General features: G+C 39.1%; 1 protein-coding gene across 1 annotated transcript in view; it reads right to left on the bottom strand.

Annotated features, from left to right (window-relative positions):
• Nucleotides 1-19,656, bottom strand: part of cftr (CF transmembrane conductance regulator) — a 136,565-nt gene that overhangs the window by 95,647 nt on the left and 21,262 nt on the right. The window contains exons 4-5 of the mRNA XM_051935924.1: nt 6,598-6,813; nt 3,003-3,092 (exon numbers count right to left, since the gene is read on the bottom strand). Coding sequence (XP_051791884.1) covers nt 3,003-3,092; nt 6,598-6,813 — 306 coding nt within the window. The remainder of the gene's footprint in view (nt 1-3,002; nt 3,093-6,597; nt 6,814-19,656) is intronic.

The following is a 19,656-nucleotide window of genomic DNA, read 5'->3' as shown; positions in this document are numbered from 1 at the left end:
CCAATGCATATTTATACATTGTAATTCCATATAGCGTGGTATTGTCCTGATTTTGCCAGAGCTCCATACCTGGTTTTAGTTTTGTCCATTTTTATTTATTTTGTTTGGAAATTTGGGATTTGATCATAGCTTTACTTTTGTGTAGTGGCCTTAGTTTGGTAATGTGGATTAAATTTTGTTTTGCTGTTTTACATGAAGTATTGTTTGTTTTTGGCATTCAGAATGCATTACTACACATTTTTGTGATGTGACATTTGTTGGAATGGTAGATATAATGCATAAGTTTTTGCTATATTCCATTTGGTGTGGGAGTAATGAAAGCTGTGTTAATGTTTATGATGTGCCATTTCTGGGAATGATAAATGCAAAGCATTGTATTACTATAAATGTTTGTAATGTGCCGTTTGATGGAATGGCAGATACATAGCAAATGGACAGACGTACAGATAAACAGACACGTATATACTTATCCTCTCACTAAGGTGGATTTTAAAATATGCATTGTTTGCTTCCAAAACCAAAATTGAGAAGGTACCTTCCGTTTTTATTTGCTCCTATGTCACTTACTAACTCAAAACACATGTTATTCATTTGAGACCATCTTATGCAGCACCCTTATGATCCTCTTTCACAAAAGGTTAGATCAACATCACTAGTTGGGAGACACTAATCTCAGAACATCCTCTATGACACCAAAGGAGTTGTTCTGCAACACTTTACTTTCTAACTGACTATCTCACTGATGGCATATACAGCAAAATAAAATGGTGAAAATACAAATATTTAGAATGGATTCTCAAATGGATCTTGGATTCCTGAGCCATCTAAGGATATACACATAACCTTGATGGGAGTCACCATGCTAGTACTCTCATTTTCTCCCTCATATTGTTCAGATAATGTCTTGGACTCTACCCAAATGAAAATGTCTCTTTTTCTTGCTTATTTGATTGATAAAATCATTTTATAATGTTTCATAGACTGTAAGTTGAATTTTTGCTACCTAAGAAACAAGAGAGTGAGTGAAAGGAGAGCAAAGTGAAGTTTGCATCTGGACTTTCATCTGCTGGATTAAGTAGGCTTGACAGTGAAGGAATGGACAGATGAAATGTGGATAGCGCTTTGAGTACTGAGAAAAGCGCTATATAAATGTAATGAATTATTATTATTATTATTATTATTATTATTAAAATTCATCAGTAGCCATGCACATGATGCAGGAGATTGTTAAAGTAAATACAGAGAAGGATAAAAAGTTAAAGGTTATTTCCATGTTGAAAAGGAAAGAAGGTTGACACAGTCCTACACTGACTCTATACAGAGAAAAAGATGCAATTGAATTCTGAGATTTGTCCAGTTCTTCAATTCATTTTTTTGCAGCACAAGCACATAAATTAAGGTAAACACACAGTATTATTGATTAAACTCAATGATTAGCACAAACAAATAATGACAAAATAAAGTCCCGTTAACATTATAGATGAGAAATGTCTAGTTGACTGCAGAGAAAAGGAAAACAAAAACTCTACTTCACAGCATTCCAGGAGAAAATAAACTTCTGCGGGCGCTCCAATCAGGTTACAGTTTTAATGATGCATAATAGGACTTGGTATTCCTGGGAATTTTACAGCATAATAAGTACATGCGGAAAAGCTTAAATATCCATCAACTTCTGAAAACTGAAAAATGCTAAATATTAACACATCATAGCCATCATGATTTCATTTAGGCTCAATAGCTTAAAAGTATACCATTCACATTTAAATAAGCACTCACATTATCAATTATCATTATCTATGATTTTTGAGAAGTCCTGGACAAGAAAAGCCTCCAAGAATCTGTTGGAAAAGTGTAATTGCAGAGGCCATCACGATACACCATCTTAAGTCCGTGCCCGCTAGTAGTTCATAGCCGGACATCGCTCAAGATGCCCCAAAGCACAGTTAAAGCACAAAGTATTTTGAAACCAAAGTCACTGATATTTATTGCAGGAAGAATCATAATCCAGTATGTGTTGGGGAGATAAAAAACAAAAATCCACAAAAAGAGGACTCTGCCAAGCTGGAAAGTGAAGGCAATGTATGAAATCTAAAACTCTTACTGGATTCTTACTGGAATGATACACTAACATTAAGTGTCATGTGAGGATTCATTTAACATTACTATCTTTTAGTACTTCACCAGTCAACTCTAGACTGTATAATATTTGGTGAAATACTGGCTGCTACTGGTTCTTCTGGCTCACCATAGCCGACCAAGGACCAGGTGACAGTTCTACTACCGTCACAGAGGGCTTTTCCTGATTTGCATAAATTACATGGTCAAAGTTACAGGGTTGAAGGTACTTCAGGGGAAGGATTACATATAAATGTTCATGAATCTGTGCTCAAGATAGTGAAAACAGTAGTGCCACATACAAAGTGAAAAATGAAGGAGGATGCAACTAAAAAATCCCTCCTCTTTCAATGTATCTCCTCAGATGTTCTTGCCACACCGAGAAAGGAAGATAATACAGTCTACTATAGTCATCTCAGTTCTCCGAAGTTCTTGCTCCCCTGTAACCTTGCTTTCTTCACTTCTTGGTATCTGCTTCCCTTTCCATGTGATCTATTACAATAGACAGTACTGATTTGAAAGGAAAGATACAGGATTTCTCCTTTTTGTTTCTTTAAATATTTGTGATAGAGAAAACTGAGTAAGCTTTAATGAGCAGCAGAAAATGTAATCTGTTTTTAGTAGAGAAAGGCAAGCAAGAAAAAGGCACAGTTCAGCAAGAAATAAACTAACTGCTGCCTTTAGGAGACTTGAAATGATATAGCACAGAGATGTGGCATAAGGTATACACCACAAAAAAATCAATTTTAATGAGACGACTTGGGGAGCACTCAGAAATTTAAAGTCTCATTTGTCTTAAAGCTTACATGAAGTACTTTTCGATGAGCTACAACCCTCAATTTGACACAAAGTTCAGTTCAAAACATTGTATTTTGAATGTGGCCTACCTCATCAAATTTGTTGAGGTTGTTTGACAGCAGGCTGATGAGTTGGCTCGTGCTAATTTGATCCAAGACTCTGCTAGACAGTTTTAAGGTCTGTGAGAACAAAAAGATTGACATCATTAAGTAACAAATTTCTACTTGGCAAATGTGATTTCATTAGATAGATCTATTTGATAAGCCTTTTGACTGAGGAATGTGCCACCTATACCTGCCTCTTAAAGCTTATTTTACTTTGTCTACTGACGCAGCGTTCACATCACAAGCATTGGCTTACAAAACTGGACAATCAGATGCTTGTTTGCTTTGGGCATGAATTATTCTCAAATAGAGGATTAATCGAGTATTAAACAAATTGATTGGAAAGCTTCTTTTTTTAAAGAGAACTTCAGAGGGGTGAATGAAAATGTGAAGTTTGAAACCAAATTCTAACAGATCTAAATTCCATAACAAGGTTAGCGAGTCTGTTTGGTAGCTGGAATTACTCTGGCTATTTTGAAACACTCCAAAGGAATTTTAACCCTTCTGAGTTTTCCAGGTTGGGATTACATTGAAAGTTCTTAGAGAGTGCTGTTTTATTTAAATATTCTATTTGATTTCCTCCCACAGTCAACAGACCTACTGTTACAGTGCATCCGGAAAGTATTCACAGCGCATCACTTTTTCCACATTTTGTTATGTTACAGCCTTATTCCAAAATGGATTAAATTCATTTTTTTTCCTCAGAATTCTACACACAACATCCCATAATGACAACATGAAAAAAGTTTACTTGATGTTTTTGCAAATTTATTAAAAATAAAAAAACTGAGAAATCACATGTACATAAGTATTCACAGCCTTTGCTCAATACTTTGTCGATGCACCTTTGGCAGCAATTACAGCCTCAAGTCTTTTTGAATATGATGCCACAAGCTTGGCACACCTATCCTTGGCCAGTTTCGCCCATTCCTCTTTGCAGCACCTCTCAAGCTCCATCAGGTTGGATGGGAAGCGTCGGTGCACAGCCATTTTAAGATCACGCCAGAGATGTTCAATCGGATTCAAGTCTGGGCTCTGGCTGGGCCACTCAAGGACATTCACAGAGTTGTCCTGAAGCCACTCCTTTGATATCTTGGCTGCGTGCTTAGGGTCGTTGTCCTGCTGAAAGATGAACCGTCGCCCCAGTCTGAGGTCAAGAGCGCTCTGGAGCAGGTTTTCATCCAGGATGTCTCTGTACATTGCTGCAGTCATCTTTCCCTTTATCCTGACTAGTCTCCCAGTTCCTGCCGCTGAAAAACATCCCCACAGCAGGATGCTGCCACCACCATGCTTCACTGTAGGGATGGTTCCAGGTTTCCTCCAAACGTGACGCCTGGCATTCACACCGAAGAGTTCAATCTTTGTCTCATCAGACCAGAGAATTTTCTTTCTCATGGTCTGAGAGTCCTTCAGGTGCCTTTTGGCAAACTCCAGGCGGGCTGCCATGTGCCTTTTACTAAGGAGTGGCTTCCGTCCGGCCACTCTACCATACACGCCTGATTGGTGGATTGCTGCAGAGATGATTGTCCTTCTGGAAGATTCTCCTCTCTCCACAGAGGACCTCTGGAGCTCTGACAGAGTGACCATCGGGTTCTTGGTCACCTCCCTGACTAAGGCCCTTCTTCCCCGATCGCTCAGTTTAGATGTCCGGCTAGCTCTAGGAAGAGTCCTGGTGGTTTTGAACTTCTTCCATTTACGGATGATGGAGAACACTGTGCTCATTGGGACCTTCAAAGCAGCAGAAATTTTTCTGTAACCTTCCCCAGATTTGTGCCTTGAGACAATCCTGTCTCAGAGGTCTACAGACAGTTCCTTTGACTTCATGCTTGGTTTGTGCTCTGACATGAACTGTCAACTGTGGGACCTTATATAGACAGGTGTGTGCCTTTCCAAATCATGTCCAATCAACTGAATTTACCACAGGTGGGCTCCAATGAAGCTGCAGAAACATCTCAAGGATGATCAGGGGACACAGGATGCACCTGAGCTCAATTTTGAGCTTCATGGCAAAGGCTGTGAATACTTATGTACATGTGCTTTCTCAATTTTTTTATTTTTAATAAATTTTCAAAAATCTCAAGTAAACTTTTTTCACGTTGTCATTATGGGGTGTTGTGTGTATAATTCTGAGGAAAAAAATGAATTTAATCAATTTTGGAATAAGACTGTAACATAACAAAATGTGGAAAAAGTGATGCGCTGTGAATACTTTCCGGATGCACTGTACATTGATTGTTGCCTCTAAATTAAGTGAGTGTAAGCATGAATGACAGTGGCATCCAATCCACTATTAGGTCCTACGTTGAATGTGACCGTGAGAGTGGGGAGTCAGGCTCTTTATAACCCTGTGATCAAAAAATAGTTCACAAAGTGAACAGATGGAGAATTGACATTATATTCTGTAACAGTTTAGGTACTGCAAAATGCATGAAACAAGACCTTACCAAAGGCTTCCTTTGGTCTTCATAACACTTACAAAGCATCAGTAGATAGATGATTCATTTCTGTTCAGTGTGGCACATTGACATGAGGGTAAAATTACTAGTAATATGAAGGATTCACAGGTCTTATGTGAATATATACTATCAAGAGAAATGGGTCTCAGTTAGGCTACATCAGACCACTCCAAAGTGAAGTTTTGTTAGTCGGCTATGTTGCAGAGACGAATAAACACTTTACTGATGCTTTGGTAGTGTTATGAACATCCAAAGAACTGTGTGTTAAGGTCTTGTTACATAATAGTAAATAATGATAAATGCATTTTTGCAGTACTATACTAATGTATTACCTTATATTCTTCATTCAATTCATCACATTGGGGGTGTTAAGGAACCTATCCTGACAATACTGGGCACAAGACAGAATCCAACTCTGGGAACAGGCAGTCCCAGGCTTCATATGTGCATTTAACCACAATCAAACTCACATGGCCAGTCATAGAAAAGTCTTGGAGATGTGTCAAGTAAGCTGGAATACACAGCGGAATACACACACAGACACGGAATGTGAAAAGTCCATACAGACAATGAGACCAGGCATGGGAATCTGAATCAGCAGCACTAACCACCGTGCCACACACGAGATAAAACAATAGCACATTTAAAGTTAATTAGTAAGAATAATGTATTTTTTGAATTTTCTAGTATGTCCAACAAAGAGTTTAAAAACCAATGGTGGGACCCAGTTAATTAATGCATACATATGTTTTTAATCAAGCAATGCTTATCTGCTGTATTGTTTAGCAATTGAACTTGTAGTTTACTTCAAAAGGAAGGTATATCAGAACAAGCTGATATCATCAATCTGTACTCTTCAGTTGCCTCTGTTGCAGAAATTATTATATTTTACCCACAACTTGGGCTTTTGGGTAGAAATGAACACCTAATACACTGATGTGACATCTAAATCAACAGTGGCATTCTTTAAAGGAGGATTCAATGATGCAAATGAGAGTCGGATCAGTGGGGAATGTGGAAACACAGACAGATAAGTCGACAGCTAGTAACCAGACATGCCCAAGGCATGCAAAAGAATTCATGAATTGTTTCAAGCTGAAAATGCAAACAAAAGGAAAGTTTACCTTTTTATATGTTAAACTAAACAAAGCAATTCTGATTTGCATTCCGAGATGATGCAGTCCAAAGATAGCCGGATGAATTAGCAACGTTCTTGCAATGAAGAGTAAGCACAAGCCAAGAGCATAGTAAAATCCTTCTTCTTTCTCCTTTACATTTGCTGGATCATACGAAGCTATTATTCTACCGAGGAGCTGGGGTTGGACAGCTTTTGTGACTTCCTGTAGGTAAAAACACACATACACATTTAAACAAAAAGGTATGATAAAAAACAAAACAAAAGTTTTCTTCATGAAGTAAGGTTATAATAAAATACAGTGCACTGCAAAAAATCTTTCTGTTACCCCACCTAGGGTTGGCTGGAGTATTTTAATATATTATAGTATGTTAACGATGTGTCTCATGTCCTTCTGTTTCATACTTGCTGTATTAAATGCAGAGACTTAGGAGCTGAAGGCACTTCCAACAGCATCATTAACAAACATGGAGCAAATCCTGAAAAATACATCAGCCCATCACAGAGGTGATACATACATGTCCATTCTCACTTCTGTTAAGCAAATGTAGTGTCAACCAAAGAAGAATGCGTAATGGGCTAGAAATCAGTGTTTTAAAGAAATGGACATTTCAATGTGTTGCACTTAGCAAATAGCAAATGTAAAAGCCAATAGACGAAGGGGCATTTAGGTTCCCTTTGTTTGAGACTGGGATGATATGTGAAAAGGCTAATTTCCTGAATAATTCTGTTGTAGGTTACTGATGATAGCTATTAATAATATCAATAACACATTTTATTCATAAAGTGCCTTTCCCATGATTAATGTGCTTTGTTTACAGGACTTAAATATTTACCGCTATAGAGTCACCTGCTTTGACTGGTATCTCATCAACATACTGTACTGTCATAAAAGAACTGCCTGCTTCCTTAGAAAATGTTTGTCTTTACTTGACTTGAAAATGAACGGTTTCTAATTAGCATACAATGATATATATATACTTCTTCAGAGTTAGCAAAAATACTATTGTTTAACCAGTGAAAATGTGTATACATTATTGTTAAGCAAAGGAAATTTGTATGTAACATTGTTTAACCACTCAAAATGTTGATCTAGGAAGAGACTGAAGCAGTTACATACCCTTGGGCACGTCTGTATAAAATGAAGTATGGGCAGAGATTCCTAAATGTTGTCTGCTTCTTTGATGCTTTTGGCACCTTACCACTGCGGCTATACCCTGTAGCAACAGTGGCTCATGCCTGGCCAGGTTCCCCAAGGCCTGAGGCCACTAACACGTGCAAATGCCTTACCCCAGTGGAGTTTTCAGAAGCAGCACTGAACACAGCCTCAAACATGCTGCCTCAAGTACTGTCCAATTACATTCCTTATAATTGCTTTGTAATTTTAAAAATCATTAAAGTTGTTTTACTTATTACCTGATACTGTTTACATTGAAGAAATAAGAAAGACACAAAAGAAGGATTTAAAACTGAACTGCAATATCAGTTTTGACAGGCAATAACACTATGCCAAAGGTCACAGCTAATTGAGGTCAAAAGGACATCATAATCAGCATTAATTTTGGACTTCTGCCTCATGTTTGAGTTTTCTTATCAAATACGTGCTGAAGTATACAAAGAAAAGCAGCAGTTTTGACTAGGCTATCCCAGTACTTAAGGATGTAACACTGACATGTATAATTTATATACACTGTATTTGTACGTGAGTGTTTGTGTATTTATATACAGTATATATACTGTATATACTGTATACTGCTCAAAAAAATTAAAGGGACACTTTTTAATCAGAGTATAGCATCAAGTCAATGGAACTTCTGAGCTGTTGATCTGGTCAGTTAAGTAGCAGAGGGGGTTGTTAACCAGTTTCAGCTGCTTTGGTGTTAATGAACTTAATAACAGGTGCACTAGAGGGGCAACAATGAGACGACCTCCAAAACAGGAATGGTTTAACAGGTGGAGGCCACTGACATTTATCCCTCCTCATCTTGTTTTTTCACTAGTTTTGCATTTGGCTACAGTCAGTGTCACTACTGGTAGTATGAAGTGATACCTGGACCCTACAGAGATTGCACAGGTAGTCCAACTTCTCTAGGATGGCACATCAATACGTGCCATTGCCAGATGGTTTGCTGTGTCTCCCAGCACAGTCTCAAGGGCATGGAGGAGATTCCAGGAGACTGGCAGTTACTCTAGGAGAGCTGGACAGGGCCGTAGAAGGTCCTTAACCCATCAGCAGGACTGGTATCTGCTCCTTTGGCCAAGGAGGAACAGAATGAGCATTGCCAGAGCCTACCAAATGACCTCCAGCAGGCCACTGGTGTGAATGTCTTTGACCAAATAATCAGAAACAGACTTCATGAGGGTGGCCTGAGGGCCCGACGTCCTCTAGTGCATGGGCCCTGTGCTCGCTGCCTGGCATCATGGAGCTCGATTGGCATTTGCCATAGAATACCAGAATTGGCAGGCTCACCAGTGGCACCCTGTGCTTTTCACAAATGAGAGCAATTTCACCCTGAGCACATGTGACAGATATGAAAGGGTCTGGAGAAGCCATGAAGAACGTTATGCTGCCTGTAACATCCGTTCAGAATGACTGGTTTGGTGGTGTGTCAGTGATGGTCTGGGGAGGCATATCAATAGAGGGATGCACAGACCTCTACAGGCTAGACAACGACACCTTGACTGTCATTAGGTATCGGGATGAAATCCTGGGACCCATTGTTAGACCCTATGCTGGTGCAGTGGGTCCTGGGTTCCTCCTGGTGCATGACAATGCCTGGCCTCATGTGGCGAGAGTATGCAGGCAGTTCCTGGAGGATGAAGGAATTGATACCATTGACTGGCCCCCATACTCGCCTGACCTAAATCCAATAGAACACCTCTGGGACATTATATTTCTGTCCATCCAACGCCACCAGGTTACACCTCAGACTGTCCAGGAGCTCAGTGATGCCCTGGTCCAGATCTGGGAGGAGATCCCCCAGGACACCATCCGTTGTCTCATTAGGAGCATGCCCTGACATTGTCAGGCATGCATACAAGCACATGGGGGCCATACAAACTACTGAGTACGATTTAGAGTTGCTGCAATGAAATTTTGGCAAAATGGATTAGTCTGCTGCATCATTTTTTCACTTTGATTTTTGGGGTGTCTTTGAATTCAGCCCTCTGTATGTTGATAATTTTCATTCCCATCAAATGATGTGGCATCCTTTCGTTCCTAACACAATACTCAGTCCATATCAGTATAGATATCAAGCAGGATTTTTTTCCCATTGAGATCTGATGTGTTTTCAAAGTGTTCCTTTAATTTTTTTGAGCAGTTTATTTATAGCTAGAAATACTCAAACAGAGAAAATGAATCACTTATATTAAAATAATCATTTATTCCTGAGCTTTCGACACCTATTAGGTGTTATCATCAGAGCAAAATGATTAGACATACAGGACTTAAAGGTAATATATAGTAAATGAGGAAGAGGGAGTAGATGGATATAAGAGGGGTGGATTAGTATGGTGGGGTTTGGAGGGTAATGGTCTTATATAAATATACAGTACAAACCATATCACAGGCCTTCGCTTCTCTCTCTCTCTCTCTCTCTCTCTCTCTCTCTCTATATATATATATATATATATATATATATATATATTTACAGTATATATATATATATATATACATTTATATATATATATAAATTAATTGGGAATTACTATTCCTTCCTCATATTTGGATTAAAAACCTGTGTGCCAAGCAGCTCTTTCCCTTATGTTTTAAAGGAATATACTTTTCTATGAGAATGTCAGTTAGAAGTAATTACAGTAGTGAATGTAGTGAACATATCTTAATCTTTTTAAGCTTCTTTCACAAGGAACTTAAAATATGTTAGCGCCAGATAATGACCTTTTCACGCTGAGTTTAACAGCTATATTAATATGTAAACATCATTTTGGTGGTGATCATGTTTGCAAAACAATGTTATCTATCACTATCATCTATTGTACCTGTGTTATTTCATGTAAACTAGTCATTCTGCCTTACTGTGAGAGTGTACATTATTAAGCATATACTGTACAACTATTTTTTTTTTTGCAAAGATGCTATTTTATACAAACAGCTGCATGCAAATTTGGTTAGAATACTGAAAACTTTATATCTGAAAAGAAATAATAAGCAGAATTAATCAATTACCGTCTAAAATCAAAATTTTCAAAATGACTAATTTTAATAATATATGTTATTTCTAAATGTGATATTTGTCTGATTATATGCCTAAACTAAGGCACAAATCTATTCAACGTGAATGCTGTGAAACAGTTTCCTTCCTAATGTTCAGGAGTGTGATGGTGTGCGTTGTCTCCATGCTCCCTCTTCCATTTTGGGAGCCTGTTGAACCAGACACCATTGATAGTCATGACCAGGATGAGCTGAGCAGATGAGGACAAACACACCAAGCAAGGGAATGGTGAAAGAGTGTTCAGTACTTTTATTACAAACCATCTAAACAAAGCTGTGTCCCAAAATGCAGTGCAAAGTTCTAAATAAATACATAAATAATCTGATTAAAAGAAAGTGTCTGTGGAGGTTAAAATCCAATAAACAGAAAATCCATTAAAAATGAGGTTAAAAAACACAATGCTGGAAACTCATGTAAAACCACAATCCCTGGTGCCTTCCTTTAAAACTGACACCTCTCCGGCTAATCCAGTTTGGATCTTGCAGCCAGGAGAGACCTTGACCGTCCAAGCCGGATATTGAACTTGGAACTCTTGAATGTTCCTTGCAGACTCTAAAAAACATGGAGCTCATTTCACGTTGGCCCTTTTTAGCCCAGACTCTTCATTAGTAATGAATGTATCATCTCAGTTTATATAATTGTGGTGACCATTTGTTTTAAATCAATAGAAAACTGTAATGTATATTATTTGTGTTTAATCATAACTTGCTCCTAACTCTTTTTTGTAAAATGCTTTAAATCCATGAATAAAAACATTTTTTTTCAATAGCATATTTCCATGCAAAGTATGTAACTCAAAGTGCTTCATGAGATTTTAGAGAAAAAGTTGCAAGAAAAGAAAAACAACTTTAGAAAAATAATTTAGAAATAGAAAAGAATGAGAATGAATAAATGACATAACAAACAAATAAGTAAGAATGAATCAATATGCACTGTGAAGGTGATCAGGGTCAGGGTCTCTATATTAACAGGTGAAGGAACACATCCCAGACATAGGGCCAAGTGTAACCTGCTGCAGCAGGGATAACAGGTGGAGATGCAGGCAAAAGCATCCAGTGGGGGGCTGCACATTCCCCAGCCATGTAACTGCTGGCAGCAAGAGGCTGCTGTTGACGCTCCCACAGGCTTGTCTGATCTGGCAGTCTGGCCACCAGAGGGCACTCTAGGAAGACAACCCCAGGGGTTTGGTAAGGTTATGGCTAACCTGGAGATACTTCTGAGGAGACTAGAAGTGACCTCAGAAGTGGTCCAGGGTATCAAAGAGTCTGATGGTCACTGCACTGGTAAACATGGAATTGGGTGGAGTGTAGGTGAGATTTCACTTGGCACAAGGAAGGAGAAGACAAGAGATGCAAGAAGGAAGAAAGGTTGAAGATGTAGACAGGGGAGCTATGAAGGGTCTTTGCATTTTTACTTTACCACCTCAAAGTCATGTATCCTTCTTTATTCAATTGTAATAAAACCTTCCTTTCATTATATTTTTAGATTATTTGCAATTTTTTGGGTTTGGTGACTGCAGGATCACCCCCTCCAAAAGCCACAGCACTTACACAACACAGATATTCAAGTAATACATAAAGTAGAGTCCTTATATATACATTTGTTCTCTAATAAGTCTGATGCTGTGGGAGGATGGCCAGGGAGAACTGAGAAACATTCTAAAAACTTTCAAACTCCATGGGCAAGATGCTTCAGAACTCTACAGGAACTCCAGGGCAAAAAGACTAACTAGCTCCCACTTTGCATTCCACCGAACATTAATGTGCTTAAGGGTCAGAAGATAAGTTCACTGCTTTGTGTTCTCCTGAGGTAATAAGAGGTGAAGTTTTGAATAGGGCAGTTCCTCTATAATATTTGGCCATTCATGAATAACTCAGACACTTCAGTTATTGAAACTATTTCCTGAGCAAATTAATAGAGATTATGAAAAATTTTGAAGATGTGCTACTAACACTAATTGGGCGGAGTGGTGGCTCTGAGTCTAGAGATTTGCACCAGCAATTGGATGGTTGCTGGGGTCAAATCCCATAAACGCCAGAAGTGACTCTAATCCGTTGGGCCCTTGAGCAAGGCCCTTAACCTGCAATTGCTCCGTCCTGAGTATGATGTTAATCTGCATCCAGCCCTGCATGTAGGCCCTCCAACCTGCACGGACAAACCTGGGGGTTTGTGGCATGGCACCCTAGCCACTATAAAAAACCTCACACTGTTCTGAACTAGTGTGGTTCTCAGGTGTTATCCATTGCATGGCTGCACTCGCGTCCTAATCTGGGATCCTGAGGTAGTTTATCACATGGTGGGTGCAGAAATGCGCTGTATCAGTGCATGCTCCTAACCTCTCTCCTCCACTACTGACACATTTCAAACTGATTGGAGTTAGTTTTGCCTTTAGCGAAGTTTACTACAAATATTCTATACAATTCAGTCATCAAAATGACAATTTTTGAGTGGGTTTCCCCACCTGATCACCTGTGCAGCCATCTGTGATGTTGGACTGAAAGTGCATAGTCAAAACAGAGGTAATTCCAAGGACTCAGGGGTCTCCATTGGGCCCTTCAACTCACTTTCCTCTGATTCCCGAAGTGATAAAATTTATTACAATTATTTTAGTGCAAAGCATAAATTAATAAGATCAACAGGGAGAACATAAATCTTTTATTTTTGTGGAAAACAGATTATATATATATAAAACACCATAACAAACACAACATTTGTATAGAAAATAGAAAAAAAAATACAAAAAATTCAAAATAAAGTAAATAAAATAAAGATAAAGTAAATAAAATGCAAAAAAATGTAAGATGCACTTGGTAATAAAAAGTTTAAATTGCACATTGTGATATAAAAAAAACAAGTAATTGCTTGTAAAAATGTACTGTAACTTTCAGAATCGCTGTTTGCAGGCTTTGTCTACAGCAAATGTAGCCATAATGTCCTCCCGGTCCAAAGCCCTTTGAACACTGTGCTCTACTGAAATTCGATCCAGGGCTGAAAGCCTCTCCTGGCCCATGGTAGATCTCAGGTAAGATCTGATGAGCTTTAAAGATGAAGAACGTCTCACCAGAGGCAACAGTAATAGGAAGAGTCATGTCTGCTGAGGCTCAAAACTTTGACACCTTAGAGCCCCATCTCACTGCTCCCCACCTGTAATGTGGCAGAACTGAAGCTGCTGGTTTTGACCATGCACTGACTATAGCAAGAGACTGACTAATGCCAAACAAGAAATGGCCAAATTGTCTAAACAGACTAAGTCAATTCAATTTTTGCTTCCAGATATGCAAATCACCTTCGTGATTTATGAAAATATCTCTGATTACATTTAATGTTAATTAAAAAAGTAACATTCAAACTCTCTCATAGATTAGATTGGGGCCCCACTTAGGAGATTTCCAATTGTATCATTGCAGTATGCTAATGTCATGCTTCAAGGAGGGTTCCGAAATATTTGCCATTGCTGGGCCTCCCTCTCAGTTCAGATCCCTAGGGAATTGCCTGTCTTGGCTTCCTTGTCACTACACCGCTGACCCTAGCTGTCAATGAGACTCAGAGAATCTTTGAGAATTAAGTTTAAAAAACAATAGAAACTGCTTAAAGCTGAGGAGTCAGAGGTCTGAGCAGCTAAAACTTTTGTCTTTAAATCACTAGGGGCCTCATGTATAACGCCGTGTGTAGAACTCACACTATAACATGGCGTAAGCACAAAAGCGGGAATGTGCGTACGCACAGAAAAATCCAGATGCAGGAATCTGTGCGTACGCACATTCCCGCTTTTGTGCTTACGCCATGTTATAGTGTGAGTTCTACACACGGCGTTATACATGAGGCCCCTAGTGATTTAAAGACAAAAGTTTTCCCGATCAGCGTGAAAAGTAACGCACGTGCACGCGCCTTCTGTCCCGCCCCAACTCTTCCCAGAATTATGCCTCTTTGAATATGCAAATCAATATAAATAGCCTTCTATGAAAAGACAATGGGAAAAGCACAGGGGAAAATATAAGAATTTCAGCGAATACCAAGTGGAGGCAAAGGAAAAACGTACTATTTGTTGGTTTAAACAGTGGTATAATCAACAAAGGGAAGTTGATCGAGTGACAGAGTGTCGGAGAAACTCGAAAGCTCTAGTTCACAAAGTCGCACAGTGCCCGAAACAAAAAAGAAGTCACATATCAAAGTCGGCGTGAAAAGGCAAGTCGTAGCCCACCGTCTGAGTGTCATATGAAAGCTTATTAGGGTACAGAGAAAACAAAATAGGCACACAGTGGGAAAAAGCACGAAACGTCAACTTTAATCTCGAAATTTCCACTTTAATCACGTAGTTTATTTTGTCATTAAAGTAGAACATCATAAACTTCATCTTAAAATCGTTTATTTTACTAGTTTCTCAAGTAGCACGTTAAATGCTTTGTTCTGTATTTGATCTTCTATGTGCTCTCACTACGTGCTTCCGTTCTTTCTCCGACAGGACACAGAATCCATTGCATTATTACAGCTCTCGGAATAATTAAAATACTGAGATGTATACGTGATATCTTTTTCATGATGATAGGAATGAAAGCATGTTATTAAACATGGGAACACGGTGGCGCAGTGATTGTTCATATCTCACGCAAGAGGCTTGCTGCGCCATGTACGACCTTCAATGAAATAATTACAGAAGTACTGTCTCTTTCAAATGTACTTACCCCCAATTCCTGTCCTTACTTTTCTCTCTCCAAATACCCAATCGCCACACAATCAGCTCTGTAACAGACGTGAAGCCATCTGTAAGCTTAGAACGCCGATTTTCAGAACTTTTAAAGAACATTGAAATATCTTCGTAGTACATGTTTAATTATTCTATCCATCTATCCTTCCAGTGTCACGTCAGCACCAGCAATAATACAGCGCAAGGCAGGAGCTATCCGTGAACTAGCTAGCGCTGCGGCACCGTGTCCTCACATGTTTAATTATTAACAATACAGATTTAAATAAAGTTAAAGTTTTATACGTATACTATAAGCAACATATTTTGCTGCATTTCATCTTAAAAATGATATTGTCATCATACGCGCTTTATAAAGTGCCGCAGGTTGTGCAATATTATAACTGTAGTGTAAGTTTACAGTGAGGTAATTGTACTTATAAGTACTAACAGTTCTACAAGGAGCACTTGATGGACTGATTGAATGCGTTTATAGTTCTTGGGATGAAACTGTTTCTGAAACACGAGGTCAATACAGGAATGGCTTTGACGCGTTTTGCCGTGGTCGAGGTAGTGTGTGCTTGAAACTGTATATCGATAATTCTCTTTCCGATCAGCTGCTGCTGTGATTCCCCACTCAGATACAGTGATATAAATACTCCGAGTGGAGCAGTGAGAGTAATATGGAAAAAGATGATCCGCTGTGGCAACCCTTAATGGGAGCAGCTGAAAGAAGAAGAAGATGCAGTGAGAGTTACAACCCTAAAGCAATTATGGTATTTGGAATAATATGGCTATTCCCTGGACCATTATATTGCTACAGGTTAATTACAATCAGATGCATTACACTAATAAACAATATGCAGTTAATTTCTGTGTATTTATAAAGCCGCGTCAGGAATGTGGGTCTAAGAAAGAAAGGGTAACCACACAGGAACAGTAGCACTGCTTTGACGTTGGGTGCCGCCAGTCTGCAAAACCGAGCGGAGAAATTGCGCACGCCAGGGTATGAGGTACTGTGGAAATGTGCGTGGCTTTACGCCAAGTTTAGGTTTTATACATCGCGATTTGAGCGTGGAAACGTTCATACACAACATTTCTGTGCGTACGCACCGTTTATACATGTGGCCCCAGGGCACCCAACAACTCAAGGCTTTTAAGTTGTTTTCTGGGTCAAAATTCCCTTGAAAGGGCAATAGCTTTACCATTTTATGTCTCTGCTTTGTATGGGAAAATAAAATCTGCTGAAAAACATGCACCTTCCGGCCTACCTAGCATTCAGTCATTTAGCAGATTTTAAAAATAGTGCAGGCGGCACGGTGGCACAGTGGTAGCACTGCTGCCTCACAGTTAAGAGACCTGGGTTCGCTTTCCAGGTCTTCCCTGTGTGGAGTATGCATGTTCTCCCCGTGTCTGTGTGGGTTTCCTACAGGTGCTCCGGTTTCCTCCCACAGTCCAAAGACATGCCGGTTAGGTGCATTAGCAATCCTAAATTGTCCCTAGTGTGTGCTTGGTGTGTGGGTATTTGTGTGTGTGTGCCCTGTGGTGGGCTGGCACCCTGCCCGGGGTTTGTTCCTGCTTTGTACCCTGTGCTGGCTGGGATTGGCTCCCGTGACCCTGTAGTTAGGATATAGTGGGTTGGTTAATGGATGGATGGATGAAAAACAGTTCACCAGATTTTTCTGATTGGTATATAACGGATGCTCAGCCCCTTTAACCAATGACACCACTCTTTGGTAGTATCAACAAAAGTTCCCCGTTACCTGCATTTTAGTTCTGTTCAGCTACAAATTGTTTCCTTGAAATTAAACCTAAAACTAGCAGGGGTCAAAACCAGGGAGACAAACCTTCATGAGACTAAATCAAATATGTAATCTAGAAATAAAACCAGAAACATCTTGCCAGAAAGTCATTATGTACATTTTCTAAAGCAGAGCAACTCTTGCAAACATTTTTGTTTTTGTATCCACAAAGTTAGAGGCCAGCAGACTTGTGATACTGACCTAAATAGTTTCATTGTGATTGCGTGCGCCATGAACATGTGATGGCAAGGGAAGCATGTCAACAACAATGATAAAGCTGCAGCAAAGGGAAAAAATCCAAAATGGCAATGTACTGACAGGTGTATAAATGGCAATGTACTGACATCACAAACAACAATCTGATCAAAATGAAAGATAAAATAATGGGGTTGATTTGGTGCTTAAGTGTGTCCTGATGAAGAGGTGTCCCATACAGAGTTATGTCCTACCATTTGTCTTACTTGCAGGTTAGACTGTACGGTGATTCTAAATTGTGTCTGTGCAGTCAGCAGCCTTTTACAGAAGTGCTGTGTTCTCGCTCTGTTATTCTTTGTACTTTTGAACTTAATTCACTCGTCACTTAAGGTTAGCTTACTTACAATATTTCAGGAATGGCCTTGACTATATTACTTAAATAACATATATTTTAAGGATTGCAAATCATTTAATTCTATTGAAATGCCTGAATTCATCTGTGAAAATAGATGAAAATGAAGTGATATTTTTAACATGATGGGAGTTCATGTTTAAATAGCAGAGTAACTAGTCAATTTAAACAAATCATAAACAAATAGAAAATTCTGACAATATTACATCATTATGGTGTATTCCCAAAGCATCTGCAGAAGTGAGATAACACCAACAAAATGACCAAATCACATTGGCTAACTAGGCCATAATACTACAGAATACAATTCGGTTGGCTCGTCTACTTTCCTACTTTCCCAAACACCATGGCATGTTCCCAGCTATTTCTTTCATACACAACGTCATTGACTTACTCTACATGTCATCTCTTTTGAATGACAAAAGCTGCCATGCTTTATGAAGATACTATGTCATTCTAAAAGTAATTCTGACAGCTGAGCATCAACAACAGCACCCTGTCCAGGGTTTGTTCCCTGTCTTGTGCCCTGTACTAGCTGAGATAGGCTCTAGCAGACTCTCACGACCCTGTTTAGGACACAGCGGGTTAGAAAATGACTGACTGACTGACATCAACAACATTATTGATGTAACAGCTAATCTTGTTGTTTGAATTGATATTAAACTTTGATTTTTTGCTTCCTGACTAAAGTATTGAAAGTTTTATTTAATTTTATTTATTTATCTAAAAAAGTAATAAGTAACAGGTGAATAAAAGAACAGAATAAAGATTTGACGTGAGAGGTGACTCACTAGATACAGACAATGAAATAGCGGATGCCCTAAACTTACATTTTTCTGAGGTGTTTACAAGTGAGCAAGTGGATAACCTCCCAGAGGTAAACTCGATTACTAAGGAGGTACTGAGGGATTTGGAAATTGTAGAGGGAGAAGTGCTGCTCACATTAAATAAGCTGAAATCAAACAAATCACCAGGACCAGATAATATTTACCCCTGAGTTCTTAAGCAGGTTAGTGAGTACATATATAAACCCTTGACACATATTTTTAGGAAGTCACTGTGCACTGGAGAGATTCCGAAGGACTGGAAAATGGCAAATATCATCCCATTATATAAAAAGGGTGACAGGGCAGATCCAAGCGACTATAGGCCAGTAAGCTTAACATGCATCGCAGGAAAATTAATGGAAGGAATTATTAAGGATAAGATCGAGCAACACCTGCCAAGGACAGGAGTTTTTCTGAACAGTCAGCATGGGTTCAGAAGAGGGAGGTCGTGTTTTACTAACATGCTGGAATTCTATGAGGAGGCAACAAAAGGATACGATCAAAGTGGAGCATATGATATTGTTTATCTGGACTTTCAGAAAACATTTTATAAGGCACCACATGAGAGGTTGGGCATCAAATTAAAAGAAGTGGGAGTTCAGGGTGATGTTTTTAGATGGGTGCAGAATTGACTCAGACACAGGAAGCAGAGGGTGATGATGTGAGGAACCTCATCAGAACTGGCCGATGTTAAGAGTGGTGTTCCACAGGGGTCAGTGCTAGGGTCGCTGCTATTTTTAATATATATAAATGATTTAGAGAGTAATATAAGTAATAAGCTGGTTAAGTTTGCAGATGATACCAAGATATGTGGATTAGCAGATAATTTGGAATCCGTTATATCATTACAGAAGGACTTGGATAGCATACAGGCTTGGGCAGATTTGTGGCAGATG

This window comes from Erpetoichthys calabaricus, chromosome 1, assembly GCF_900747795.2.
Source record: "Erpetoichthys calabaricus chromosome 1, fErpCal1.3, whole genome shotgun sequence".
NCBI lineage: Eukaryota > Metazoa > Chordata > Cladistia > Polypteriformes > Polypteridae > Erpetoichthys > Erpetoichthys calabaricus.
This window is presented reverse-complemented; position numbering and strand designations above follow the sequence as displayed.